The sequence below is a fragment of the Canis aureus genome, chromosome 29 (genome assembly GCF_053574225.1).
Source record: "Canis aureus isolate CA01 chromosome 29, VMU_Caureus_v.1.0, whole genome shotgun sequence".
NCBI classification, from domain to species: Eukaryota; Metazoa; Chordata; class Mammalia; order Carnivora; family Canidae; genus Canis; species Canis aureus.
This window is the reverse complement of record NC_135639.1, coordinates 34648050-34671911: the sequence shown is the minus strand read 5'-3', so window position 1 is coordinate 34671911 and position 23862 is coordinate 34648050. Positions and strand designations below refer to the sequence as shown.

Here is a 23862-nt window from a genome sequence, read left to right as displayed (position 1 = left end):
TTCCATGCACCGGGAGCCCGACGTGGGATTCGATCCCGGGTCTCCAGGATCGTGCCCTGGGCCAAAGGCCAGCGCCAAACTGCTGCACCACCCAGGGATCCCTAATTTTTATTTTAAAACAAAAGATTCATGAAGATGGACAAAGGTACAAATTTCCAGTTATAAAATAAGTAAGTCTCAGGGCTGTAATGTCAGTGACTATACATAGTGACTATAATTAATAATACTGTAGTGACTATAGTTAATACTGTATTACATATCTGATAGTTGCTGACTTTCAAATAACATGACATAGTGACTATATTTAATAATACTGTATTACATATTTGAAAGTTGCTGAGAGTAGCCCTTAAAAGTTTCACAAGAAAAAAAAATTGTAATTTTGTGTGGTAATAGATGTTAACTTATTGTGGTGATCATTGTGCAATATATACAAATATTGATCATATTACACACCTGAAACTAATACAATGTTCTATGCCAATTATACCTCAGTTAAAGAATACTCATACATATTTTATGTATCTGTATTCATCGAGGGTCTAAATAATGGACAGTAGCCCACATATTTTTACATTAAAAAGTTTTATGCATCAAAAATTTGTGAACTTGAGGAGCCTGGCTGTCTCAGTAAAGCATGTGACTCTTGATCTCTACCCCTACATTGGGTATAGAGATTACTTAAAAACAAAATCTTTAAAATAAAAATTTATGAAATTATAGAGTAACTAAATTTGTACTCTTTAAAAGTGTGCCTTGGGCACCTGGGTAGCTCAGTTGGTTAAGCATCTGCCTGCAGCTCAGGTCATGATCCCTGCGTCCTGGGATAGAGCCCCATGTTGGGGCTCAGTGGTGAGCCTGCTTCTCCTTCTCCTCTGCCCCTACCCCCACTCGTGTGTGTGCACTCTCAAAAATAAATACAATCGTTACCAAAAAAAAAGTGTCCCACAAAATAGATAAAAAGGACTGGGAGGTACTGGCTTCCAGTTATGGAATGAATAAGTCACAGGAATAAAAGGCACGGCATAAAGAACATAGTTAACGGTATTGTAATAGCATTGTATGGTGACAGACAGAAGATATACTTGTGGTGAGCAAAGCATAATGTATAAACTTGTCCAAGGGTGCCTGGGTGGCTCAGTCAGTTAAGCATCTGCCTTTGGGCCAGGTCATGATCCCAGGGTCCTGAGACTGCGCCCTGAGTTGGGCTCCAAGTCCCTGTTCAACAGGGAGTCAGTTTTCTCCTCTCCCTCTGCCCCTGCTTGTGCTCTCTCACTTGCTTGCTCTCTCTCTCTCAAATAAATAACATCTTTTTAAAAAATAAATAAACAGGGGCACCTGGGTCGCTCAGTGGTTGAGCATCTGCCTTTGGCTCAGGTCATGATCCCAAGGTCCTGGGATCGAGTCCTGAATCAGGCTCCTCCCACAGCACCTGCTTCTCCCTCTGCTTGTCTCTGCCTCTCTCTCTGTGTCTCTCACAAATAAATAAATAAAATATTTAAAAGTAAATAAATAGATAAACCTGTCCAAACACTATGTTGTACACCTGAAACTAATGTAACATTTTGTCAACTACACTAAAAAAAAAAAATACCCTACAGTATTTTTAGATTTTATTGAATTGCAAATCGAGTCCCCTTACTACATTGTCACCCCTCTTTACAACCTGATTTGACACAGCATACTTCCCTTTAATCAACTAGATCTTCTTCATTTTCCTACTCTCATTATGGTAACTCAGTCATAAGAACCCTTTGAAGAATGCAAAAATTACAGAATAATTTCAGAAAATATAGATGTTTAAATGGGTTATTTTTCTCCCCCAAACTAATTTCATTTTATATTTTAAATTTCTATTAAAAAATTATTGAGAAGCCACATGTTCTTTCAGAAGACTTCAGAGAAGCAAACCTTACCCAGTTAATGTTTTAAGTTGTCTTCAAATCTCCTAAGTTTCACCATTTCACTTTAAATGCTGTTCAAAAGCCGCCCTCACTAAATTGGAATCAACAGGCACCTTTCAGGGAGCTGGCCTGAGAGGTATTACCAGCTTCCACAGTTTCAACTTCTATCCCCAAAGTTTTAGCTATGGCTATGAGCCTTTTCCTAAGAGCTTTCCAACCACCTGCGAGGCATTTCCATGCACAAGGTTCATCGTGTCACTCATCATTATCTATAGGACAAGGGTCAAACACTTACCCTAGTATTTAGGGCTCTCCCCCTTCTCATCCCAACCTATGTTCCCAGATAGTATTATCCTCACTTCTCCAGTCAAGTTGGTTTACTTAGGCTCTCAAGCTTGCCAATGTTACTGATCCCATATGGAATGCCTTCCACATCTTTTCTACTTATCAGAATCTCACCTTTCTTCAGAGCTTCTTTCAAACACCAGTTCCTAACAATAGCATCTATCTGTATCATGCATTTATTGCTTTGCATTTCTATTTATCTTTTCTGGTATAATTATGTCAACTACTCAACTAGAATTCTAAGCTTCTTGGAGAAGGTACAGCAAAGTCTGGCAGAGTATTTTGCAGGGAGCTTAGTAATAAGAGCTAACACTTAGGGGCCCCTGGGTGGCTCAGTCAGTGAAGTGTCTGCCTTCGGCTTGGGTCATGATCTCAGAGTCCTGGGATTGAGGTCCATGTCCAGCTCTCTGCTCAGCAAGGAGTCTGCTTCTCCCTCTCCCTCTATGCCTATACTCTCCCTCTCCCAAATAAATAAAATAACCATTTAAAAAACCCTAACATAAAAAAAAAAAAACCTAACATTTATGGAACATATACTGTGTACTAGATAAAATGCTAAGTGCTTGCCACATACTAGTTCATTTAATCCACAGTTACTGTGCCTAATTCCAGATGACAAAATGGAAACTTAAAAAAGTGATTTACCTATCCAAGTAACAAAACTAGTAAATGCCAGATCTAGGACCTAAGTTCAAGTTTGTGTAATTCTCAAGCTGTGGTTTTGGTTTGGTTTTTTTTTTTTTTTTAAAGATTTTATTTATTCATGAGACACACAGAGAGACAGAGATAGAGAGGCAGAGACACAGGCAGAGGGAGAAACAGGCTCCACGCAGGGAGCCCAATGCAGGACTCGATCCTGGGTATCCACTGAACCACCCAGGCTGCCCTAGAGCTGTGTTTTTGTTAGTGACTCATACAAGCAGATCCTCTTGTCCTACTTGATCCATAGAGCCCAGGACACAGCTTGGGCTTCAAAGGTATGAAAAGAGGGAAAATTGTGGCTCAGCAACTTTTCTTTCTCCCATTGATACAAAGCTTTTATACAATGACCTTTGCCTGAAAACCAGAGATAAGCTCTAACCAAAGGATTCCAAATTCCACCCATGGGTAAGAGCCAGTCCCACTTCAGGGTGTTCTATAACATCCTGCCTTGGAAAATAAATGAATCATCAAAAGAACTGATTTTAGTTTTCAAGGATTTCAAGAGCAAGAGTGGTCCAGGCCTAAAAGTGATGGAGAAAACTTTTCTTTGCCATAATCTGCTTTAACAGCCAGTAATTTATAGGTGCTGTACAAGTTAATGATCAGAGGATCATCAGAACAAAAGGAAGGGCAATGGTCAGTAGTCTACCCAGGTAGCCCTTGGGTCCTAGTATTTGAAACCAAGTGGTGTTTGTGTAATACCAGTGCCTTACATTCACAGAGAGGATTCAACTTTACCAAATTCTTCCACCTTTATTATCTCACTTGATGTTAACAGTCCTGTGCAGTGGATAGACAGCATAGGGTCCTCACATTCACTTCTGCAGGTTATGCAATACACCAAAAGGCTAGCTTATAAGGCTACTGGAGAATAAAATCTAGTAAGTGTTCTGCTCACCCAATTCATGAGCCCTAAGGTAGAGCTTCATCTACTTGGAAAAAGAGTACCTTTTCCTAATTTCCACAAAGGGATTGTATGAACAGGTAACAGTCTAAAAGATAACCACTGGGATCCACACTTCAAAGATGTGGATGTCAATTATACCAAAATAAAGCTAGAAAAAAATAAAGATGTAGAAACCCAGGCTCAAAGATGTTTCAAAATATAGTTAATAAGTAGTGGATCTAAGATTAGAATTCAAGTCTTCCAACTCATTCAGAAACACACTTTTTCAACTGTACTACAAGTCTCCCATTGGTTCAGTTTAATACAGGCTATCTCTGTCTTCTCATGTGGTAGACGAGTATCTTCAGCACTTTGCTACAAACAACTGAACCAAAATCTAGAGCTTTTTGGTGTAGCTCTATCCTGAGGCCATAACTGTTCTCTTATTGAGGAAACTGAGAATCAGATATGTGTGCCAACTGTACCAAGAGGGATACTTTATTTTTCTTTAAGATTTTATTTATTTTTTCATGAGAGACCCAAAGAGAGAGAAAGAGAGAGGCAGAGACACAGGCAGAGGGAGAAGCAGGCTCCATGCAGGGAGCCCGACGTGGGACTCGATCCCGGGCCTCCAGGGTCAGGCCCTGGGCTGAAGGTGGCGCTAAACCACTGAGCCACCCGGGCTGCCCCAAGGGGGATACTTTTTTATTTTATTTTATTTTATTTTATTTTATTTTATTTTATTTTATTTTATTTTATTTTTTTTTAAGAGGGATACTTTAAATGGCTTTCCTATTACTTTTGGAAAAAAAATTTGGACCACCTGCCCTAATGTTAATGGATCATACATCATCACAGTGACAGGAAATCAACATTATTAATATTATGGGAGGTGGTATGTGGAAAGGATATTAGATATGAAATCTAATTATCTAAATTCAGATACCAGCATTACCACTTGTTAGCTTCCTGGCCCTGGGAGATAACAAAAACAAAGATTAAGCACATACTATTTGCTTTGGCATATATTTTGTTTACATGATGAATAATTGCACACAACCCTAAGATGTTATGTACCTTTATTATCCTCCATTGTACATATGAAAATATTGAGGCTCTGAGAAGTCCAAGTTAACTTACCCTAGGTTACACTGTTGGTAAGTGGAGAAGCCAAGATTCAAACCCTGCAATATGATTCTAGAAACCATGTTCTCAATTTCTCGGTCTTTGTTTCCTCTAGAATTAAATAGAGATTATAATAACAACTGCCTTACCTAAATCAGACTTACATTAGTGTGTATAAGGGCATTTTTAATAAACTATAAAGCAGTAAAGGTCAATATATGAAATCCAAAGCTAATACTGACAGGCAGATGAGTTATCTGAAAGGTCTACATTCAAGTAAAAATTTTCTTGTCTCTTTTCTATTTAATATTGGGAGTCAAATGACCTATGTTAAACCCATGCTTTTTGTAGTAACAATGATCTTGCTATACAGACATTTCTCATCCCACCTCTTTCTATACCCTCTGTTTTCTACAATGAAAGCAGAGTACAGTGGGACATATCTTTTTAAAGTGCCATAGGATATAGATTTTATTGTTTGTTTCAAAATCAATGGATTGAATTTCTTCATAATCTGGTGATGACAATGATGATGATGATATTCATACTAACTGATCACTTAGTCTATGTAGGCATCTAGTTAAGCATTTTATATGCCTTAATTAATCTTCATAATAATTTTAAAAAGATAGAAGCTATCATTCTTCTCATTTTTCAGATAAGGAATCTAGGGCTTAGAAATGCTAAATAATTAGCCCAGGGTGACATAACTTGCGGTAAATAAGCCCAGGTCTATTTTGACTCCAAAACTCAAGTTCTAAAGCTCATCTCTCATCCCTTACCTTCTGCCACACCCAGCTACAACCCAGAGGACTTATAATGGTCCATTCTCTTCTTTACAATCAGGCTCTGCCTCCCACTGCTTCTTACTTTAGTGGCCATCTATTTTCCAAACCAAAAGTGAAAACATGTGCTCTGACAATCTTAAATAAATTCTAGAAAAATCTCGGACCTCCTCCATACCTGATCACTGAGAACAAGCCCCATTCAGAGCAGTGTTGGCTTTTCTTTTGAGCCCAGGCCTGGCTCATCTTAGCATTAAACCATCTCTTTATCGTTAAACCCATCTTCACCAAAAAGCCTGAGAGTCTCTTAGAGAATGAAACCTCAATTAGTTATATAATTCTGAAAAACCTCTCTCAAAAGAAAAAGATGAAAGGAATAAAGGTTTTCTTTACCTTTTTTTGGAAAGATTTCATTTATTTATTCATGAGAGACAGATAGAGAGAAAGGCAGAGACACAGGCAGAGGGAGAAGCAGTCTCTCCGCCAGAGCCCGATGTGGGACTCGATCCCAGATCCTGGGATCATTCTCTGAGTCAAAGGCAGATACTCAACCACTGAGCCACCCAGGCATCTCTTTTTTATTTTTCCTTTTTTAAACAAGAAGTTTTTGAGATATCCCTTTGAAACATTCCACTTTTTCAGAAATGCTCTTTCCCAGGGAGAGCAGAAAAGAGTAAAAGAGAAGTTTGTTCTCTTAAGGAAGGGACATTGGTTTGCTTCTCCTTTTTATTTCTTTAAGTTTATTTATTTAAGTAATCTTTACACCCAGTATGGGGCTTGAACTCAAGACCCCAAGATCAAGAGTCACATGCTCTTCCACTGAGCGAGCCAGGTGCCCCTGCCTCTCAGTTATAAAGTGGCTCTCTGTTGCTGTTTGCACTGTAGGTCCTCCCTACAAAAGCAAGAATGAAAAAAGAAACCACAAACCCCAAATTTCATTTACAGAAATAATCTGCAAATTCATTCATTCAACACATTTATTGAGCACCTACTACACAGTAGCCTCCCAAGATTTACTATTGCTCTCTTCCATCTAAATTCACGATCAAGAACACTCAAAAGTAGTAAACAAAGAAAGGATCTTCCTACCTGGTTGTTGGAAAAATAAAAATAAACAAAATATTAGATAAATATGAGTTCTACAAAGAACAAAAGAGTGGTATGATTGAAAGAATCTGGTAGGGTATTTAGATTAGATGGTCATTAAAGGTCTCAATGACAACTGAATTAAGCTCACTCCTGAATTAAAAGAGGACCCATCCATGCAAAGACTGGTGGTGCAGGATGCAAAACGAACAGCTAAAGAACAGATCTTAATGGAAGAGGAATAAGCCTTTAGAGCAGAGGCTGGCGAACTTTTTCTGTAAAAGAGCCACATAGTCAATATTACAGGCTTTGCAAGTCACATAAGTTCTCCTGAATATAATTATTTTTGTTCTTGTTGCTGTAGTCGTATTACAATCCTTTAGAAATGTAAAAATCATTCTTAGTCCTCTGACAGTATAAAAATAGGCCTCTGGCAAAATTTGGCCCCTGCCTTAGTTTTCTGACCTGTTTTAGAGGAACATCTAATCTACTGCAGCAGAGAGCAAGTAAACAATGAGGAAAGTGGTACAAGATGACATCTGGAAGGTAAGCAGAAACCAGATCATGTAGGGTCTTTTAGGCTAAGATTTTGGATTTTGTTTCTAAGTGTGATGGGAATCCCTTGGAGAGTCTTAAGCAAAACAGTGACATGATCTGCTGTAAGCTTTAAAAAGACTACTCTGTGGGACTCCTGGGTGGCTCAGTGGTCGAGGGTCTGCCTTTGGCTTAGGGCATGATCCCAAGGTCATGGGATCCAGTCTCGAATCTGGCTCCCCACAGGGAGCCTGCTTCTCCCTCTGCCTCTCTGTGTCTCTCATGAGTAAATAAATAAAATACTTAAAAATTAATTAATTAATTAATAAAAAGACCACTGTGGTTCTCTGCAGGGAACAGACCTTAGTTGGGGTAAGAGCAGAAGCAGAGTTGATTAGGAGGCCAGCTATTGTATCATCCAGGCTAGAAAAGACTACGGCGCTAGTGGGAAGGACTGAACACTCTCAGTCAAAGCTCTGTTTATCAGCGATGAACAAATTATAGACGGATTCTTGAAATTTTACTTTAATATCAAAAGAGTAGTATAAAGATGAGCTATAAATAGTATTAAGTTTGATTCATCAGAAAATCTTAGTTACTCAAATTTTTAGCAATATTTTGACTTTTTTGATTTATAGATATTTGACTTTCAGGAAGATCATCTTTTTCTCTCTCCTCCTAATGAAATGATTCACAGTTTCTCTGCTGGTTCCTCGTATTATTTTTCCCCTTTTCAGCTAAATGTATCATAGACTTAAAATGTTTCTCTCAATTCAGAGTGCACTGCAGTCAACCAAAAGATAACTACTCTTAAAATCTAAGAAACTTCCAACTTCCCTTCACAACACACCCCTCTCTCAAAATTTCCACTATAAGGAAATTATAAGTGGTTTTCACACTAGCTAAAATCATTTCCTTGTTCTTTCTTTCATAAAAATACTGCTGAGGGGCACCTGTGTAGCTCAGTTGGTTAAGTGTCTGCTTTCAGCTCAGGCCATGATCCCAGGGTCCTGGGATCCAGTCATGTGTCAGGCTCCCTGCTCAGTGAGGAGTCAGCTTCTCTCTTTCCCTCTGCCTGCCCGCTTTGCTCACACCTGAACATGCTCTTTCTCCCTCTCTCAAATAAATAAATTCTCAAAAAAAAAAAAAATACTGCTGAGTTTTGAAAATTCATCAAGCTGTACATTTACTTTGGGCACTTTTTCTGTATATTTCTCACAACATTTTTTTTAGAAGTTGTGTGTAGGGGTAGAATATCCCGACACACACACACACAGAGGGTCCAATGATCACAATCTTTAGAGGGTAGGTTGAGTTCCTTGGAGACAGATTTGAGATCAAGTTCTGCATGCAAATGTTTTATTGAGGGTAGGATACAACTGGCAAATACATCTACAATGAAATGAAGAAGGCAGGAAGAGTCAGAGAAATACATTGACCCCCAAAGTGGTTACAATTGAGTACTCAGCTGATCTTGTCATGAGCCCTATAACTGAAATGGCCCTCAGACTTGCCTCAGATGAAGTAAGGAAGCTAAGTCTTTGCATCTTAAATCAGCCAGTCACAGACTGTGGGCTCCCAGAGTGAGGCAGTTCCCTGCTTGCCCAATAAAAACAAAACAAAGCAAAGCTTCATGCCATCGGGAGCTAATATTCCCATCAACTATGGGATAAGCACTTTAGCTATGAAGAGAGGATCTGGACTGGAGCATCACAGTATCCACTAGAAAGGATATTCAGATTTTCTCATGTAGTCAGTTACACTGTTTAATGTTTATCATGGTGCATAGTATTTTACCATTGGTATATAGTATTTTATTTTTATTTATTTATTTTTAAAGATTTATTTATTCATGAGAAACAGAGAGAGAGAGAGAGAGAGAGAGGCAGAGACACAGGCAGAGGGAGAAGCAGGCTCCATGCAGGGAGCCTGACGTGGGACTCAACCCCAGGTCTCCAGGATCATGCCCTGGGCTGAAGGCGGTGCTAAACTGCTGAGCCACCCAGGCATATAGTATTTTAATTAAAATACTCTAGTAAAGTTGATTATATCAAATATATTAATTAGCATGCTAATTAGTATTTTCCCTAAAACACTAAGTTTTACTATGTAATATAGTATCTTACTATGATCACACACATTTTTATTAAAAATAAAGACTTCATATTCAAATATTTAAGAATGTACTTTTAAAAAATACTGCTGGAAAAGTGGCTCAAGTGCCATTCAACTGTGCACCTTTAAGCAGCTGATGCGTAAACTTAAGCCATTTTTTTACTCTTCTTCTATCAAGTCATATGGCTCCTCTACCCTTTCCTGTCACTGCCACCAATTCTGGTCCGCACTTTCATCTCCTCAAACCTAAAATGTCTCCTGTGTCCAATTTCACCCAAGTTTTTACAGGGATTAGAGGAATGCTCCACTGCATGACTTGCATTAATTCCTCAAATAGTCACTGAAAGCCCGTATAAGGTTTTAGGGAAATAACTTTGGGCAAGAAGACACAACCCCTCCATTTCTTATAAAGATTAATTTTGAGTGAGTGAGGCCCTAGACAATATCCTGATAATTTCATATGATAAAAATGCTGTGAAAAAGTACCAGATAGTTACGAAACCATATGATGCCAAGACCTAGACTGGGAGGTCAGAATGTTTTCTAATGTAAGCAAGATGAGCCTTAAACAACAAAAGGATAAAGTTCAGAGGAAGTATGTTCTATGCAAAGAGAAAACCATGCTTTTTGCTACTTCAGGCTCTAGAAAGAAAGTGTACTCAAGGAACGAAGAAAGAAAGCTAGTAGCCACATTCTGGAGATTAGGGTTTAGTTGGGAAACTGGTAAGTAAGCAAGGGCAATATAAAGCCACTAGAAGCAGGATTTTATTTTGCTTTTCAAGAAATATTTTCATTTTGAAATAATTTCAGAATTGCAAAATTATAAAAAATAATTTCCTTATACTTTCAACTACATTCTCCAAATGTTGACAACTTAAATGATCACAGTGGAATCATCAAAATCAATTGATTCAATACTATTATCTAACTTACAGACCTTATTTGATCAATTTCTCCACTAATATCCCTTCTAAGAATCCAATCCAGGATTATACATTGCTTTCAGTTGTCAGGTCTCCTTAGTTTCCTTTAATATGGGATAGTTCCTCAGTGTTTATTTTTCATGACCTTGACAGTGTTGAAAAGCACTGGCCAGTTATTAGTAGAATGTACCTCAATTATGGTTTATCTAACATTTCTTCATGATCAAATTCAGGTTATACATTTTTGGCAAGAATTCCTTACAAAACGGGCAGCCCGGATGGCTCAGCGGTTTAGTGCCTGCCTTCAGCCCAGGGCCTGATCCTGGAGACCCGGGATCGAGTCCCACGTTGGGCTCCCTGCATGGAGCATGGAGCCTGCTTCTCCTTCTGCCTGTGTCTCTGCCTCTCTCTCTCTCTCTCTCTCTCTGTGTCTCTCGTGAATAAATAAATTTAAAAACCTTTAAAAATTAAAAAAATAATAATAATACCTTACGAAAGTAACATTGTGTCCTTCTCAGTGCATCATTTCAGAAGGAAGATGATACAGATTTGTCCCACTGTGATGTTAACATTGGTTACTTGGTTAAGGTAGTGTCTGCCAGATTTCTCTGCTGTAAAACTATTATTCACTTTCTACTTAAATAACTTTGGGAATATACTTTTTTTTGTTTTTAAGATTTACTTATTTTAGAGGGAGAGAGTGAGAGAGACAGCATGAGTCAGGGGAGGGACAAAAGAAAAGAATCTTCAAGCAGACTCTCCACTGAGCTCAGAGCGTGATATAGGGCTCTATCTCATGACCCATGAGATCAGGACCCAGGAGATCACAACCACAGCCAAAATCAGAGTTGGATGTTTGACCAACTTAGCCACCCATGTGCCCTATCTTTGGGAAGATTTTTGTATATAAATATTTTATTTCTCAGCATATTTTCACCCAGTAATTTTAGCATCCATCAATGATTCTTGCCTGCATTAATTATCTGTGGTGTTTGCAAATGGTGATCTGCTCTTACATCACCTCTTCTACATTAGCTGCAATGCTACTCTAAGGAAGGTTTTTTTTCCTTCTCCCCTGATGTATTCATTTGTTCTTATCATAATGACTCAGGAATTCATACTTTATTCCATGAGTTATAATTCATTACTATTATTTTGTTACTCAAAATGTCTCCTGTCCCATTAAAATACCTTCAGGTTGATTGCTGGGTCTTTTTTTGAGCACATCCCTACTTTCTGGCACTGCAGATGTCCCAGCTCATGTACTTTTCCTGCCCCAGTTTGGAACTAGCAAAGAACTAATCTCTCTAAAGAGTCTGAGTTGAGACACCTCTTGGTATATTCGCTGGTTCTGGAGTGTCATTGCCTTAGGCTCTCTCAGCAGATAGAGCTTAAAAGTATATTTATGCATACATATGTGTTTATGTATTTATATTTATAAAATCATGAGTTTGTATTGTATCTCCAATTCCAATGAAACATTACAGGGTTCATTCTAGCCTTAGAAGGTTTTTTTTGAGAGAGAGAGAATGCATGCATGTGCATGCCTGTGTGAGTGGGAGGAGGGGCGGAGGAGGAGGGAGATGGGAGAGAGAATCTTGAGCAGACTCCACACAACACAGAGCTCAACATGAGGCTCCATCTCAGGACCCTGAGATCCTGACCTGAGCTGAAACCAAGAGTTGGATGTTTAACTAACTGAGCTACCCAGGTACCCCAGAAGAGTCCTTTTAAAAAAAAAAAAAATTCAATAAATATTTACTGAACATCTGCCACTGCCCAGGCTCTGTGCTAGATATTGAGGATATAACATTGAACAAAACTGGCATGGTCCCTGTCCCTGCCATCATGAAGCTTAGATTCTAGTAGGCACAATTTATATATTATTCTTTTCTCCAAAATTGCTAAATTTAAATTTATGCCTGTCATTGGCTCCTTCTCACCAGGCTTTAAACAGGCCACAGAAGGATTTTAAGCAGATAACATGATCAGTTCTACATTTCTTTTCTTTTTAGTTCTACAGTTTCCTAAGATTTTATTTATTTATTCATTCATGAGACACACATAGAAGCAGAGGCAGGCTCCTTGGGGTGCCTGATGTGGGACTTGATCCTGGGACTCCGGGATCACGCTCTGAGCCAAAGGCAACGCTCAACCACTGAGCCACTCAGGTGTCCCTAGTATACATTTCTTAGAAGGTCATTGTATTGGAGAATCAAAGGAAGATAGAGCAGACTGAAGGCCAATTGTCAAATTAGTTGAAGGGGGATGAAAGTGTAAATGTGGGGAAACCAATTTGAGGCTATTAAGTAGTCCAAGGTAAGAGATGACTATCAACTAAACTGAAGTAAAGGCAGAAAGAATGGGAAACAAATGTATTTGAGAAATATTTGAGAGATAGATGGACTATCTTGATGACTGACGAAAAGGTAGAAGGATGAGGTAAGGGAGAAAAATGACTCAAGGAGGACTCCTAGGTTTCTCAGAGTACATACAAAAATACTGGTTCACATTTCCGTATATTGTAAACATGACTACATGTTTCTTCCATTAAATTGTAAGCAACCAGGGCACCTGGGTGGCTCAGTTGGTTAAGTGTCTGCCTTTGGCACAGGTTATGATCCCAGGGTCCTGGGATAGAGTCCCACATTGGGTTGCCTACTCAACAGGGTGTCTGCTTCTCCCTCTCCCTCTCCCCTTTCTCCCTGTTTGTGCTCTCTCCCTCTGAAATAAATCAAATCTTAAAAAGCAAAAACAAAAAACTGAAAGCAACCTGATGACAAGAACAGTGTAAGAGTGTACAGTTGATATCTTTGTAACAGTGTCTATACATAGTTGGAATTCAAAAAAATGTTAAATAAATGATTGAATGGATAACTTTCCTCAGAATTACCAAGTTGAGATTTCAGCTGTAGAGACTCAAATTAGAACACCCTCATAAAGGCCTAGGCAAACTACGTATGCTGAATATCTATTCTCCCAAAACGGTATATCCTGATCTATTAATTATATATGCTTTCTTTTCTATCATTAATTCATCTTACCCAAGACTTAAAACCCAGAACCCAGAGGTGTTTGGCTATAATAATGAATTTCAGGGACACCTGGGTGGCTCAATGGTTGAGCATCTGCCTTCAATCCCAGAGTTCCAGATGGAGTCCCACATTGGGCTCCCTGCAGGGAGCCTGCTTCTCCCTCTGCCTATGTCTCTCCCTCTTTCTTGGTGTCTCTCATGAATAAATAAATAAAATCTTTAAAAAAAAATCAATGAATTTCACTTCACACCTATCAGACTGCCAAAAATTAATGCCTATAAATTGCCTATCCCTGGCAGGGGGTGGAGGTAAGGAGAAGCCTCTGTTTCTCACCTCTTGAATGGGGTTATGGGATTTAGGTGAGAAGTTTCTAGCCTCAAGCAGGTATTCTGTAAAAGTTGACACTCCGCCTTTCTCTTCATGTATCTATCTATTCCTTCAAGACCCAATTCAAACCACTCCAATTAGGAAGCCTGACTAGACCACCAATACACAGCAACCTCTTTTTCCTTCTCTGAGCTCCTAAAATACTTATCTACTAAAATTCTTCAAAAATTAATCAAGGGTGGTCCTATGATTGATCTTGTAATAAATTGTTCTTTTTTGTTATTTAACTATTCACATACTCCTACACTGTTCTCCAGTGAAGCCAGATATGTCTTTATCTGTCAATGTGAAGTCAGCTATGCCCCTTATTTGCTATGACTTCATCTACCTGTCAATGTTCTCATCGGTAAAACGGAAGACATGGATACTTATCTGGTAAGGTTGTTGTTAGGATTTGAAATGATGTGTGTAAAGGTACATGCCACATATTTGGTGTTCAATAAATAGATGCCAATAAGCACCAGTGAGGGCAGTTGTCAGATCTTTTCAAATTTTAATCCTGTCCCAGATATAGCACCTCGCAGAGTGCCTCACACATCGCTGCTGCTTGATATTCAGTTTATTTATACTCTATCTTTTCCAAAAAAGATAAAAAGATTTAAAGCAGCTAGGTGTTCAACAAATATTTGTTGAATGATTACAGACCACACTTTCCAGTCAGATGTTCTTTCTTCCTTACAGCTTTTTCCATAATAAACAAAACACCACACAATAGTGACTTTATAAAAGCTTTTAATCATCCTTTACTTGCACCAAGGACTTTTTCTGCTATTTTTAATCTAATCAAATAAAGTTTTTTAACCCTAAAATACACGCTCATGGTGAAAATGAAAACATGAGGTAATAAAATGAAAAGTAGGTTCTTCTCCCCATATAAAGGTAATATTTTTTTTAATTCCTATATATCCTTCTAGAAGTTTATTTATAGATCCTAAAGTTAAAATAAAACAAGTGAGTGGGATAGTACTATACATATTATCAACTATCTGCTTTTTTTCACTTAATATGTAGGCAGTATGTACTGGTTTTGGTGTTTGGCAACAATTCTACCTTCTTTAAGTTATTACTTAAAGATTTGCCCGGATTTAGTATCTTAATAATATAAGCTCCACAAGGGTCTTTTCATCTCTTTTGCTCTACTCAATCCCCAGCACCTAAACAAAACCTGGAACATAAACATATGGTCAGTAAGTATTTGCTAATGAATGTACTTTTTTTGTAAGATTTTATTTATTTATTCATGAGAGACACATGGGGGGGGGGGAAGAGGGAAAGGGAGAGAGAGAGAGAGGCAGAGACATAGGCAGAGGGAGAAGCAGGCTCCATGCAGGGAGCCTGATGTGGGACTTGATCCCAGAACTACAGGACCAGGCCCTAGGCTGAAGGCAGGCGCTAAACCACTGAGCTACCTAGGGATATGTTAAGATTTTATTTATTCATGAGAGACACAGAGGCAGAGACATAGGCAGAGGGAGAAATCTGCTTCCCATGGGGAGCCTGATACGGGAATCAATCCCAGAACCCTGGGATCATGACCTGAGCCAAAGGCAGACACTCAACCACTCAGCCACCCAGGTGCCCCATGGATGTACTTCCTTTTGCAGAATAGTCTTCATTCATTTAAGGTATACTGTGCACTCTTAGCTAAGTGGCAGGAAAGATTAATGAGATACTCTTGAGATTTTTGGACTGTGAGCAGAATAAAAACAGTCGTAGTTTCTTTATTCCAGTACTGAACTCATTTAAATATGTTCCTGCTAGCAATATTCTCTGGGTAGCTGCTCTTCACTGTTCATTTAGCCTGGTTCTCCTGCCTTACCTCCAATCTTGTGAGTTAACCCAAATAGTCCCAATAAATTTCTCTTCAGTTGTTAGTTTGTCACTCCTCAACCCTCAGCACTACTGACATTTTTTTTTAAGATTTATTTTTTTAAAGTAAGCTCTATACCCCACGTGGGGCTCAAGAGTCCTGAGGTCAAGAGTCCCATGCTAACCTCTGAGCCAATTAGCTGTCCCAGCACTACTGACATTTTGAGCTACATAATTCTTTGTTGTGAGGGGCTGTTCTGTGCATTGCAGTATATTTAGCAGCATTGCTGGTCTCTACCAATCAGAGGCCAATAACATCCCCTTGTGTAACGATCAAAAATGTCTCCAGACATTAACAAATGTCCTCCTAAAGGGGCTAAATTAACTAATTGATTTGTGTGGAACAACAACAAAAAAATCCTGATGGCTACTATATCCATGGCAATTTTTCCTTAAGGTCTGTATAGAAATATCTCATTTGTTTCAATAGCTCAGTTATATGATATATATGTGTGTCATAGTTATTAAATAGGTCTACTAATAATAGATTTTAAGATTTCCTCTAGTGTTATTTTATCATTTTTTTTAAAAGATTTCATTTTTAAGTAAGCTTTATACCCAATGTGGGGCTTGAACTCACAATTCCAAGGCTCAAGAGTCACTTGTTCTACTAACTGAGACAGGCAGGTGCCTTATCTGGTGTTATTTTATTTTTGTGTGTGTGTTATTTTAAATAGCAGCTTTATGGAGATATAATTCAAACACCATTATTATGAAATAATTCATCCAATGAACATATACAATGCTTTTAGTATATTCAGAGTTGCAATCCTCACAGCAATAAATTTTAGAACAATTTCATCATCTCAAAAAGAAACTCCTGGGATCCCTGGGTGGCGCAGCGGTTTGGCGCCTGCCTTTGGCCCAGGGCGCGATCCTGGAGACCCGGGATCGAATCCCACATCGGGCTCCCGGTGCATGGAGCCTGCTTCTCCCTCTGCCTGTGTCTCTGCCTCTCTCTCTCTCTCTCTGTGACTATCATAAATAAATAAATAAAAATTAAAAAAAAAAAAGAAAAAGAAACTCCTGCACACCTTAGTTGTCACCAAACCCCAAAACCCTGTTTGCAACAGCCTGAGGCAACCATTAATCTATTTTCTATCTCTGCAAACTTACCTATTACCTACTGTTAACATTTCATGAAATGGAAGCCTAGAACATGTGCTCTTTGGAATTATTTCACTTAGTGTAGTGTTTTCAAGGTTCGTCCATGTAGCATATATCAGAACTTCCTTTTTATTGTTGAACAATGTTCCATTGCATGGACATACCACATTCTATCTATCCATTCATCAATTGATGGGCATTGGGTGCTCCACTTTTTGTCTATTATGAATAATACTGCTATGAGTATTCATGTACAAGTTTTTACGTAGACATGTTTTCACTTCTCTTGGGAATAGACCTGGAGGTAGAACTGCTGGGTCACACGGAAACTTTGTTTTACCTTTTGAGGAGCTGTCAGACTGTTTTCCAAAGTGCCCACACCATTTTATCTTCCCAATAGTAGCGTACTAGAGCTCCAATTTCTTCACATTCTCACCAACATTTATCTTTTTTTTAATTTGACAGTAAATGTTGGAGAGCATCTCTTCATGTGCTTACTGACCATTTGTATATCTTTGGAGAAATGTCTATTCAGATCCTTTGCCCATTTTTTAATTGGGTTATTTGCCTTCCTACTACTATAGATTTGTAATAAATCTTCACATGTTCTAGGTACAAGTCTCCTTTCAGATACATGATTTCCAAAAATTTTTTCCCACTCTGTGGGATATCTTTTCAGCTTCTGTTAACAGTCTCCTTTAGAGCACAAAAATTTAAATTTTTATTGTCTTTTGAAAGGTAAAAATAGTGTGCTATAAACAGCCAGTTCAGTTTGCATCTCAAATATGTGTGTGTTTCTCTGAGACAACTATCATATTTGGATGCAAGATGTGTACACATTTCCCATTTCACCAGAGAGAATATTAAAAATGTGCATATGTAAGGGTCAAGATTTAATAAAATAAATATTTTTTACTGCTTACTCAAGAATAATTTTTTTTGAGGGGCAGCCCAGGTGGCTCGGTGGTTTAGCGCCTTCAGCCCAGGGCCTGATCCTGAAGACCCAGGATGGATTCCCATGTCAGGCTCCCTGCATGGAGCCACTTCTCCCTCTGCCTGTGTCTCTGTCTCTCTCTCTCTTTTTCTCTCTCTCTCATGAATAAATAAATAAAATCCTTAAAAAAATATTTTTTTGAGAGAAAGAGAGAATTACAAGTGTGTACAAGGGAGTGGGGAGAGGCAGAGAGAGAGAATCTTAAGCAGGCTCCATGCCCAGTGTGGAGCCCAACCTGGAGCTTGATCTCACAATTCTGAGACCACGACCTGAGCCAAAATCAAGAGTTGGAATAACCAATTGAGCTACCCACACAACCCAATCAACATCCTTAAGTGAACTTCTGTTTTGCTTTTACTGCATGTGCATGGTGGTGAAAAGTATATAACATTAGTACAGTGTAGTGCCAATGCCTTTAATGTGCTAAGGTACAAGTAGTTTCATCCATCATTATTTATGCATCAATGTAAATGCCAATGCAGTGAAAAGGGCAAATAATATTTAACTATTATTATGAAAATAATCTTAACCTCACATACTCCCAGAAAGGTTCTCAGGGAGCCTTAGGGGTCTACTAGACCACATTTTGAGAACTATGACTAATCTTAACCTCACATACTCCCAGAAAGGTTCTCAGGGAGCCTTAGGGGTCTACTAGACCACATTTTGAGAACTATGACATTCATACTTGTTTGAAATGTGACTCTATGACATTCATATTTGTTTGAAAAAGAAAATAATTCCTTATACATAATAAACTGATACCCCAGGAACAAGATACAAAAGGGAATATGTGACATGTTATCTTGTGATTTTTGCCTACTTTTGACATACTATTGCATATCCCAGGGACACATAATGCAGAGAGGGGAATTTAAGCAAGGATAGTGAAAAATAATAGGTCTTCCACCATATTTATGAGTAGAAAGAGAAGGCAAGTTAGTAGGTGATGATATTATGTAACATTATTTACCCTTTATAAATATTACTGCATTAGAGTGGATATAAACTGTTAGGATTTTAATCTCTAAGGAGCAAATAAAGATAGACAGGTCTTAGACTGTCCTCTATCAGGCCAATGAAGCCTCTGTCGAGAATTAGGAAAAAGTCAATTCAAAGTAATCCTACAGATCCAAGCCAGTAAAATGTACTCTGGGGGCCAAACTCTCCCCATAAAAGTCCTTTAAGAGATGGGGACATTATCTCTTCTAAAGAACTACTTAGTCTATATAAAGATGTTCAAGAACTAATAGCTGTGTTAAAGCAAACTTTTGAAAACAGTTATAGACCATGGCCAGGTTACTGATATCTAACTTGTCTTTATTTCTAATGCATGCTGCATACCACTTCAAAGTTAATCCCCCTAAACCACTCTCACCTTTATTCAAGAACTTTTAGTAATAATTAAAAGTTAACATTAATAGAACTCTTAACCATGTGCCCAGCACTGTACTGAACAATTTAAATGAATTTTCTCATTTAATCCTCCCAGTAATCCAATGAGGTAAAATCTATAGTTTTCCTGGAGATGAGGAAATTTGGCCTAAACAGATTCAGTAACTTGTCCCAAAGTTGCTGCTTCTGAGTGACAATACTAAGACTCAAACCTAGGCTCTTGATCACTGCAGTATTTCTGCAGAGATACTACTGTTCTAATAATCACTTAGGGAACTTGTTTTTATAAAAAAAACAAAACAAACAAACAAAAAAACAGCTAATTGGGCACAACAACAAGGCACATGCCTTAGAATTTCCAGGTCAAGTCTCTGACTCACACCAGGTTTAGGAACCACAAGTTAACTTCTCATTTCCTAGAGAATAGAGTTGATTTCCTATATCTAAGCTACTCTCAGCAGGATTCTAGGATAAGAGCAAAACTCCTTAAATTGGCCTACAAAGTTCTTCATTGTCACCTGATTGACATTTTTAGGTCTCATCTTTCCCCAAATTCCCTTTTTGTTTCAGTCTCCCCTATTTATCACAGGGCTTTCCTTCATAGGATATTTGCACATGCTGTTCTTTGGTCTGGAATGTTCATCCCTCTTCCCCTTGTCTAGTTAACATTTGCTCTTCTTTAGGCTTCAGCATAATGGATACCTCCTGAGAAACTTTCTTGACCTCCCTGTCAGGTCAAATCCCTAGTTATAATCCCTCATAACACTGTAACACATTTGCAAATTAAAAAGTATTTATGTGATAATCTCTCTCACTATAAACTATACAAAGCTGGGTAATATGCTTGGTTTTGCTCATTACTGTATTCCCAGTGCCTAGCTTAGTGCCTGTCACATAAATACTACATGTTCAATAAATATTTGTTGAAAAAACTAATAGATTCAAGGCCTTTTAAACTATTGCCTACTTAACCAATCAAATGTAATTTTCACTCTTACTCAACAGAGACCTACAGTTACATTAATAGAGGTTAACTCTTCTCTCTACATCTTTTCATTCAGACCCAAGATCTTTCTCCACCTCCTCACCTATATACACTTACAATTCACCTATTCACTTAAAATTCCTCCTAGTGCTACAAGGTCAAACCTAAATCTCCTTTGTTTCACAAAGTTCTTTTTAATACACCAGCCCCTAACAAATGCCTCTAAACTTCTAAATCACTTTGCATTTCCATGCCATTCATTTGCTAATTCATCATATGCTTCATTACGTAGTATTTCACAATGAAATACTATTCAAATGAAATACTATTATTGTTTTATTTTTTAATGATTTGTCTTTTAGAGAGACAGAGGGCACAAATGTGCATGAGCCCATGAGCAGGGAGAGGGAGGGGAGAGAGGGAGAGAGAGAATCCTTAAGCAGACTCCCCACTGAGCCTGATGTGGGGCTCCATCTCACAACTCAGAGATCTCGGTCTGAGCTGAAATCAAGTGAGCTGAAATCAAGAGTTGGATGCCTAACCAACTGAGCTACCCAGGTGCCCCCCCCCCCCTTCTTTTACACATAATCATTGTTAGGGAGTTTGTATGTTGTTGTTGTTTTTTTTAAAGACTTACTTATTTATTTATGATAGACAGAGAGAGAGAGAGAGAGAGAGAGAGAGAGGCAGAGACACAGGCAGAGGGAGAAGTAGGCTCCATGCCGGGAGCCCAATGCGGAACTCGATCCCGGGACTCCAGGATCGCGCCCCGAGCCAAAGGCAGGCACCTAACCGCTGAGCCACCCAGGGATCCCCAGTTTGTATGTTCTTAAAGAGTACTTTAATATGCTACTAAAGTACAGGCAGAAGAACTTTCTGTGGCCTGCTGTGTGGACTCAGCCTGCAGCTTATCACCAAATTTAGCAAATGATAATTCTCTTTGGAGGACACCGGTTTGTTTTACACTATTTCTCCAAGGAATACCTCCGGGTCCCTTTTGGCAGACCGTTCAAAACAAGTGTGATGGAAGAACATTTAAGTAAGATACTATTTTAAATTTCCTGATGTATTTAGAGTGGTTCTGTACTCAGGCATTTCCAAATCCATTACAAAATGTTTAATGTATTCCATAACTCTCTTGGCTGAATATCCTTTACCACAAACTTTAACCCTATGTAAAATGCAGCACATTTCAACTTTTTTCTCTCTTTGGTGAGACTAAGATTTAAGTAATTAAGATTTTTTTCCTTCAAAATCAAAGTACATTATAATTCCAATTATTTAGGTTTTTTTAAAGATTGATTGATTTGAAAGACAGCACACACACGGGGCAGGGAGAGCAAGCTAGAGTCCCAAGCAGATTCCACACTGACCATAGAGTCTAATATGAGACTTGATCTCAATGCCCTGAGCCTAAACCAAGAGGCAGACACTTAACTGACTGGCCCACCCACACACCCTGAGTCTTATTTTTAACTGCAAGAGCTGAGGACAACAAAGTTGACAGACAATATTAAAATTTAGGCCATAAGTGTCACTCATTTCAAATACAAGGAATTAATTTATTTCATGAGTTTTATCAATCATGATTCTTGCCCATACTAATTAAAAAATTAAAGTTTGATAATAAAGAATTATGAGTTATCTATTTATCTGTTTCTATTTAGATGTCCTTATGAACATTTCATATGGAGCTAATTACTTTTTTAACAGCTTTATCAAGATATGATTTACATACCATAAAGTTCACTCATACTAAGTGTAAAATTCAATTTTTTTTAGAAGAGCTGTGCCACCATCACTAGAATCTAATTTTATTTTACATTATTTTTTAAATTGAGATATAATGCATATTGTGTAACTATTACCACTCTAATTCTGGAACATTTTTTTTACCCCAAAAAGAAACCTTGTACTCATTAGCAATCTCTCTCCCCTTTACTCTCTTCTTACCCCCTCAGCCCTAGCAATCACTAATCTACTTTCTGTCTCTATGAATCTTTTTCTTAACATTTAATATAAACGGAATCATACAATAAATACGTGGCTTTGTGACTGGCTCCTCTCACTTAGCATGTTTTCAAGACTTATCCATCTTGTTGCATGTATCAGAACTTTATTCCCTGTTATCACCTAATAATATTCTTTTGTCTAGATGTACCACATCTGATTTATCCTTTCATTAGTTTATGAATATTTAGAGATTATCTTAAAAGATTTTATTTATTTTACAGAGAGAGAGCTTACATGCACATGCAAGCAGGGGAAGCAGCAGGCAGAAGGAGAGGGAGATGGAGAGGGAGAAGCAGGCTCCCTGGAGTGGGGAGCCCCCTGTTGTTGGGCCGTGGGGCTCAATTCCATGACCCTGGGATAGTGACCTGAGCTGAAGGCAGATGCTTAACCGACTGAGCCACCCAGGTGCCCCAGGTTGTTTCCACCTTTTTGGCTATTCGGAATAATGCTGCTATGAACATTTGTATACAAGTTTTGTCTAGACATATGCTTTTATTTCTCTCGGGTAAATAAGAAGTGGAATTGCTAGGTCAGGTGCTAATCACTCGTAAGATGAATAACATATACATTATACATTTTTTGCTATTCCAAAGGATTTTTGACACACCCAGGAAATACTTTTCATAAAAATCCTAATATAAAATCCTTTTAAAAAAAATTAAGGTTAATTTGCACACAGCACTCTATCAACAGAAGTGTATCATATTACTTTCCAATTTCGGATTCAAAATAGAAATTATAAAATGAGGTGAAAACTGCTTTCAGTGTAAATCAAAACTAGATGGAGCTTGCACTAGCCTATTTAATCAATATGCTATGATCAAATTCTATCTTTTATATTAGGATGTATATATATCCATCTTCTTGTGGCGCACAACTGCTTAACAGATAAATAAAGGGAAGTCTTACCCAGTAGGAGGAGTAATAAATAGGAATTTAAACTATCAGATAAAAAAATAAATAGACTATCAGATACCCTGAGTAAACTAAATTCTTATTTCCCTCCAGGGGGCCTGTTTTACATTTCATGAGAAAAAGGTGAATCTTTAATTATAATTAGTCATGTAAATTCCCAAAGCCTTTCATAACAGCATCTTTCAGAAATTGGAGGCCAAATAAACTTCTGATCACATGTTTTCTTTCTTTCTTTCTTTCTTTCTTTCTTTCTTTCTTTCTTTTTTTTCTGGCAACGTACACTCTAGTTCAAATATATTCAGGAAGCAAACTTTAAACAGAATTAAAAGCTGATTGTAAAATTCCACCTTAAAAAAAGCATAAAGACACATTTTAATTTTAAAGAAAAATCAAACATCTTGCAGCAAAAATGAGGCATAATCGAGGGAAAACTACCAGACGTCCTACCAATCACAGCACTGGAGAACGCCACAGGTCGTCCAAAAGACGCATTCGTTTTAGCCAACAGCTCTTTCCTCCCGCCAAAGCTGTGCCTAGAGCGTCAAAGAATAACCCAACTAATGATTGATGATTTTTTTCCCCCTTTGATTCCCCTCCGCCCCCCTCCTCCACACACATCCACCTGCTTGGAGGTGTCAAAGCGACTGGAAATGGTTAACAGTGACCAGCAGCAAAGAGAGAAACAAACACCCCTGACAACCCACAGCTGAGTAAGCAAGAGCTGTTTATTCACGAACATGTTCCATTTGGAGACTTG

At 38.2% G+C, this 23862-nt stretch overlaps 1 protein-coding gene across 13 annotated transcripts in view; it reads right to left on the bottom strand.

The window, feature by feature from the left end:
- CPEB3 (cytoplasmic polyadenylation element binding protein 3) overlaps window positions 1–23862 on the bottom strand; it is a 205406-nt gene that overhangs the window by 180940 nt on the left and 604 nt on the right. For 11 of the 13 annotated variants that reach the window (XR_013368227.1, XR_013368225.1, XR_013368226.1 and 8 more), the window contains exon 2: window positions 23553–23638. The exons of the other annotated variants lie outside the window; for them this stretch is intronic. Coding sequence is in view for 7 of the 11 variants with exons in the window: in XM_077878411.1 (XP_077734537.1) it covers window positions 23553–23638 (86 nt within the window). In the remaining 4 variants the exon portion in view is untranslated. The remainder of the gene's footprint in view (window positions 1–23552; window positions 23639–23862) is intronic. 13 annotated transcript variants of the gene reach the window in all.